The sequence below is a fragment of the Protobothrops mucrosquamatus genome, unplaced genomic scaffold (genome assembly GCF_001527695.2).
Source record: "Protobothrops mucrosquamatus isolate PMUCROS unplaced genomic scaffold, P.Mucros_1.0 scaffold_203, whole genome shotgun sequence".
NCBI classification, from domain to species: domain Eukaryota; kingdom Metazoa; phylum Chordata; class Lepidosauria; order Squamata; family Viperidae; genus Protobothrops; species Protobothrops mucrosquamatus.
This window is the reverse complement of record NW_015386279.1, coordinates 82,909-85,538: the sequence shown is the minus strand read 5'-3', so window position 1 is coordinate 85,538 and position 2,630 is coordinate 82,909. Positions and strand designations below refer to the sequence as shown.

At 36.7% G+C, this 2,630-nt stretch overlaps 1 protein-coding gene across 4 annotated transcripts in view; it reads right to left on the bottom strand.

Annotated features, from left to right (window-relative positions):
* RUFY1 (RUN and FYVE domain containing 1) overlaps nt 1-2,630 on the bottom strand; it is a 25,540-nt gene that overhangs the window by 12,951 nt on the left and 9,959 nt on the right. For all 4 annotated transcript variants that reach the window (XM_015825892.1, XM_015825899.1, XM_015825906.1 and 1 more), the window contains exons 6-9: nt 2,437-2,498; nt 1,899-1,964; nt 1,530-1,599; nt 846-947 (exon numbers count right to left, since the gene is read on the bottom strand). In XM_015825892.1, the coding sequence (XP_015681378.1) occupies nt 846-947; nt 1,530-1,599; nt 1,899-1,964; nt 2,437-2,498 (300 nt within the window). The remainder of the gene's footprint in view (nt 1-845; nt 948-1,529; nt 1,600-1,898; nt 1,965-2,436; nt 2,499-2,630) is intronic.

Below are 2,630 nucleotides of genomic sequence, written 5' to 3'. Positions count from 1 at the left end.
CCTGGTCACGGCCGACAAATGATCTTCCAGTGTCAGCCGTGGATCCAGGAGGACTCCCAGATTGCGCACCCTCTCTGAGGGGGCCAAGGATTCGCCCCCTATAGACAGCGATGGAACCAGCTGACTATGCCGGGGCGCCGGCAACCACAGCCACTCGGTCTTGGAAGGGTTGAGTCTAAGTCTGTTCCTTCCCATCCATGGAGAATGCTCCTTATTTTGTCCCTATGATAACTATGAAATAGGTTGGGCTGAAAGAGTGTGACTAGTGTGACCCAAAGAGATACCATGGCTAGGGGTGATCTTTAGTCTCTCCAGTCCTAGTCCAACATTTTAAGCACACCACCATTGGACACAGGCTTGCCCTTCACTGAACTGTCCTTATTTCCTTCAATTTGCAGAAGGAAATAAGGAGCTATCCTGCTGGAGATAGCTCAATAATTATCTTCACTTCCTCCACTCCTCTATGGCACTTGGCTCCCTCATTGCTCAAATAACATCGGACATTCCAGTGGGGCTTTTAATGGAATGGAAAATTAGAGAAGAGTCAATTCTTTTCTGTCAGATGTGCAGAGCGTATGAATTTAAAGCATCATTATCATCTTTGTCATCAACGGAATAACTGAGCACAAATCTATGTCTAACCTGTCATTACTTGATCAAAATGATTATCTTGTTGCATGTCACATATATAGGAGTACCTTTTTGTGCCCTAAGAGATTTATATATGTTTGTTCTGTGCATTTTTTTTGTTAGAAAGAAAAATAGATAACATTTAAAATAAATAAGCAAACAGTTAAGGCTCCTATGTAGTTTTAGGAGATTATGTGGGCTTTTCAGTATCTGACCTCAGCATACTTTTCACTACGTTCACGAATTAATTCGTTTTCCTGTTTCAGCTCCTGTTCTTCTTCCTGGAGAGCTTTGATTCGATCTGTTGCTGCTGATAGCTGGCCAAAAGATAGTAGAGGGAGAGTGATTAAAAAATGAGAAGATGAAACAAATGAAACATTCCCCAAATGAAACATTTATATATTATCCTGCTGTTCCCCAAATGAAACATTCATATATTACCCTGCTGTTCATAAAAATCTGCTATTCAGTAGTGCCTCAAATGAAGATCTGAGTGCATTTCAAGATTTAACTGAGTAATTATGTTCCTGTTCCAAAATAGGAACTAATTACTATTATGCTTTTTCGTTCAAGCACTATTCCTTTCAGATGATAGCATGAACTTACTCTGCTCTTAATAATCACTTAATAAGATAAAGTTGTAGCTCAACTGAACTTTTTACACACAAAGTATGTATTTGTTTTCCGAAATCCTGAGGTAAAGATAATACAGATGGACCAATGGCTTTTTATAAAAGTAGCTTCCCACATTCCTGTACCTAGACGTTACAATCAATCTACAAGTTGTAATATATTACTTTATTTATTTGTATCCCGTCTTTATTCTCTAGGTTTTTTCAGGTACATTTGAACTATTTAATTTAAAAAGTAATTGAAAATATGTCATCGTGACCACAAACCTCTTCTTGGAGTTTGGAATTTGTTTTCTCTAAGCACTCTATCTTGCTCTGAAGATCTCCAACGGTGCAACTATAATGAAAAAGATTCAGTATCTGTATAATTCTAGCCACTTCATCCCAAAATGAAAAAATTGGTTTCTCAAAACAATCAGGGTCCCCAAACTAATAAAATGTCTGAAACAATATGGTCAAATCCAAGGCAAAACCTGGGGTTCTAACTTAAGGTAACGGGAAGGAGGACATAAGATACTAAAACTCAGAATTGTAAGGAAAAGATCATGCTTCTCTAAGTAGATACAACATCCTTTATGTTAGAATTGTGGTCTTCATATGAGGGTGGGGGAATAAAGTATTAACCAACCAACATACCTTAAATGTCGATTAAGTTCTTCTACATAATGTTTCTGGTCAAGCACAGCAGTAATTCCTTCATCTCTGACATTAAAAGAAAGATCAATGTCTTTTTAAAACAGCCATATGTTTCAAGTGCTATGTTTACATTTGGAATGGTTGTTGTATAAGATATATATTCATTGTATATGCTACAAGTACAAATCCAGAATACCATAATCAGCAGGTATAATAATTTATTTTTATCCCTTTATTATTTTTATCTCAAGGCATTGAATATGCCTAACCCTCATTTCTCCACTAATTTTCTTCACAACGGCAACCATGCTGTGAGATGAGTTAGGCTGAGTGAGTGACTGGCTCAAAGACGCCAAGCTGACTTTCATGCCTAAGGCATTACCTTAATGCCAATTTACACTGTTTTATAGATTTCTCTTTAATTTACCTATTTCTATTCTGGTTTCAATTTTTCTTTCTCTAAAGTTTAAACTGGACTCATCTCTGATACAGTTTTCTGTTACAGAATTTTAAAAAGCAGAACCTTAACTATACATACCCTTTGCCGTTGTCTGTGCACTGTGTATCCTTAAGGTACAGAGAAAAATCAATCACTGCAACCTGACAAGATAAATTTCATTAATTTAATTTAATTTAATAATTTAATTTATATACCGCCCTTCTCCCGTAGGACTCAGGGCGGTGCACAGCATATTAAAACAGACAAACAAAATACATCAAAGAACAAAAAAA